General features: G+C 39.8%; 1 protein-coding gene across 1 annotated transcript; it reads right to left on the reverse strand.

The window, feature by feature from the left end:
• Positions 1-40: 40 nt before the first annotated feature.
• On the reverse strand, positions 41-2,732 carry gpalpp1 (GPALPP motifs containing 1). The gene is made up of 7 exons (XM_051379308.1): positions 2,523-2,732; positions 2,265-2,385; positions 2,090-2,185; positions 1,726-1,975; positions 1,428-1,592; positions 1,236-1,337; positions 41-1,142 (listed from the first exon to the last, which is right to left on the reverse strand). The coding sequence occupies exons 1-7, from the start codon at positions 2,608-2,610 to the stop codon at positions 924-926; spliced, it is 1,041 nt and encodes a 346-aa protein (XP_051235268.1). The 5' UTR covers positions 2,611-2,732; the 3' UTR covers positions 41-923.
• Positions 2,733-3,284: the final 552 nt, after the last annotated feature.

The following is a 3,284-nucleotide window of genomic DNA, read 5'->3' on the forward strand; positions in this document are numbered from 1 at the left end:
AACGCTCATAAATAAGAATCCATGAAAAAGAAAACACATAAAAGGTTTTAAAAATACTGTTTAATCAACTTTTTTTTAAAAAAAACACAAAACAACTTATTGGACACATGAAAGATTGCAAAGCTGCAGGAAAACGCAGCGTAACGATGCATTTTACAGCAATCTGTGCCAAAAGTATTTACAAAAAACAAAATAAATCAATTACAATTTCACAAAGGGCAACTTTACTAGCTGGGTTGAGCAATAAGGGACACAGTTTTTATTGATCTGGTTGGCCAAAGAGCATTCAGGTTTAATATAAAGCACTGTTTCCAACATCAAACAATATTGGGGCTTAAGGAAGAAAAATAACAGTCTGAACTTTGACAGGCTCGTTAAATATTGGTCAAAACTTCTTAAATCAGAAGGAGATAATCTAATGCAGCCCCGAACAAGCCAACATTGTAGTATCCACACTTGGGCAAAGTTGTTTATAATTTATCATTGGGATTGTGTTCAGGGATTGCTTTACATTATAAATCATAAAGCTAATTATGTCTATATACTAAGAAACTACTATGTCCTTGTCGTACACTATAGTTCTGGGGTTAGTTAAGTATACGAGATGAAAATTACTTTCAATGTCCAGCATGACTAACAGGTGATTTTCCAAACGTGAAAAGATAACCTAACAAACCCTATATCAAAATATATATATACACATATATCATAATACAGTCTCTCCTGGAAAAATACAAGCTCCACTGGCGGCTGTAGCATTGTCTGCCATGGCTTTATAGTCTGTTCAGTCCAGTTTAGTTTACCTCAGAGACCAACATAAAATCAACATCTCCATTTGTGTAACACATGAGCATCCGATGAAAAATAGTCCATACTGTGACTGGATGTCTTCCGACACATTTCTTAAATTTTTTTACAACTCATTACAGGAACATTCGGTCCTTGCTATGGGAGAACCTTGTGTTCAGTTCCTGAGATTTCTTCAGCAGCCGTTCCTTCTGGGCGTCATCAAAGCGATTCACCTGCAGGTCTGCATCCCGATCGAATGGTCTCCTCTCCACCGGTATGTCAGCCTTCTCCTTTGCTTTTTCCTTCATCGTCTTTGTGTGCAAAGTCATCAGAGACTCAGCACGTTTAGTCTCCTGATACGAGGGAGTGAGTATAGAAATGTTAGCGTTTAATGTGAACACTGGGGACATTTAGGGGGGGGAAAATAATGAGATAACACCACTTACATTATACTTAGACACTTTCTCTGCCATTTCCAAGTCCTTGTGGGAGAGCTGTGGGACATCGTCTTTCTCCTCCTCACCCTTCTTCTTTCCCTCAAGGCGTTCCTATTGGTCAAGAATAGACCCATGAAATACAGGGAAGTAATCTATAGACTGTAACATGTTTGATAAGGATGATTATTTTTCAGTAACTACCCTGGTTTTGCGCTCCCTGTCTGCTGGTGTATCTGTCCAAATGGAGCGATCCTTGTTCTCTGGACCTGACCTCTTCTTGAAAGTTCGCGCCCCCAAGCCAATGTGCTGCAGTTCTGGTGGGAGCTCGGTCATCCATGTTTCTCTGGTCACCACCTCAGGAGTGTCCTATTTACACAGAAATACACAGAAGATGCCATTATATTTTTCCTGTTGAGGGGTTAACATTAAACTAAGGAATATATACGTGCAGTGGAGACCATGCAGATAAAACTGTGGGGGGTTAAAAAGGAGGACTCACGTCTCCTGTCAGCTTTGCTTTCATCTTTTGTGCTCTGCGTTCAATGTCCAGAGCCACAGAGTCTTGAACAGGCCCTTTGGACGGCATGGGTCCGATCACATCCTCATCCTCGCTGCTGGACTCAGCCTGGTAGCCTGGGGGTAGAGCAGGCCCTGGGAAACCCTCTTCATCTTCACTATCGTTATCATCATCGTTTTCGTATGCTGCTCTGCGAAACCCAGGAGGCAAAGCGGGTCCCAGCACAGGCGGCCTGGGGGAGGGGGGGGGACACTATGAAGTTACAGCTTCCATAATAAACTATTTAAACTATCTGTTTGCACTTCTTATACTTCACTGGATTACACTGTAGTAGTAATTCACTCACCTTTCTGGTGACATCTGTTGCTTCTTAAACCCTGGTGGCAGAGCAGGTCCAAAGAAACCATCATCGTCTTTTTCTTGTTCATTTGTCCTCTCCACCCTGTTGAAAAGACACTTGTTATTGTTTGGTTTTGTTGAGACATTTCTTTCTATAACTTATAGTCCATTAATGAACCTACTTTTCTGCAGCAGTGTGACTTGTTTTTGCTCTTTTCACCACCACCACCTCCTGTTCACTCTCATCCGAGGAACTCGACGGTTCTCCCCGTTTATAGCCGGGAGGCAAAGCAGGGCCAGAGACTATCACAGGGAAGCAACAAGCATCAACCACCATGGTAAAACGAACCTGATACGAATACTACTGATTTATATTGTATTTAATAGAAAGAAACGGCGGCTCATAGTCTCTGACAAAATATATTTAGTCTTATACTCACATCCTTTGTCATTATCAGAGTCTTCATCGCTCTTTTCCCCTGTAAACATCGGAGGTAAAACGGGTCCGATTGGTTTATCACACGACATATCTGACACTGATGACTTACACGTAGTTTCAGGAATTTCTATTAAAGTAAAAACCGTGCCCCATAAACCAGAAGAACCTCAAAGTAAGAAGTTGACCTTTCACCGCGGAAGTAAACAGTGAGACTTTTGTCAATTTAACCAAAGATAAAACCAGAAGTAAGGATTCCTGCTCCAAGAATAAAAGCACAGGACATTAGAAGCGTTTTATTTTATAGATTATATTTTATCCTGAGAGACTGTTTCTAGTTGTTTTTCGGGTTTCAGTCATGTATAAGACTTCTGGTGTGCATTGATTAACAAAAAAAAAAAATCAAAAAAAAAAAAAAAACAAGGCAGTATTTTTTATTATAGTTTACCTGACAAATGTCTATTATGTATATTTTCTTGAGTTTGTTGTTAATTTATTCTATTCTGTGTATGTACACTGAAACAAACAACGTCAAATGCCTTGTATGTGTACATATACCTGGCCAATACAGGTGAACATATTTAATTTAGATATTAAATGGGCTTTAATAATGTTCTCTAATACATCCCAGACTGCCCCTTAATTATTTCTCTTCAGTAGTCGTGCTCAATGACTTTAGCGCTTCTAAAATAAATGTCCCTAAAGCAGGATTTTATTTTGAAGGCTGACGCCGGAAGTTTTGTGTCTGCATTATGTTAGCTTACTA

This window comes from Dicentrarchus labrax, unplaced genomic scaffold (assembly GCF_905237075.1).
Source record: "Dicentrarchus labrax unplaced genomic scaffold, dlabrax2021, whole genome shotgun sequence".
Taxonomy (NCBI): domain Eukaryota; kingdom Metazoa; phylum Chordata; class Actinopteri; family Moronidae; genus Dicentrarchus; species Dicentrarchus labrax.

Excerpts from the sequence above, each read along its gene's own strand:
- gpalpp1 (XM_051379308.1), bottom strand. The coding sequence starts at position 2,610 with ATGTCGTGTGATAAACCAATCGGACCCGTTTTACCTCCGATGTTTACA. Across the intron at positions 2,186-2,264 it reads AGTCACACTGCTGCAGAAAA|GGTGGAGAGGACAAATGAAC; the intron begins GTAGGTTCATTA and ends TCTTTTCAACAG. Across the intron at positions 1,338-1,427 it reads ACAGGGAGCGCAAAACCAGG|GAACGCCTTGAGGGAAAGAA; the intron begins GTAGTTACTGAA and ends CTTGACCAATAG.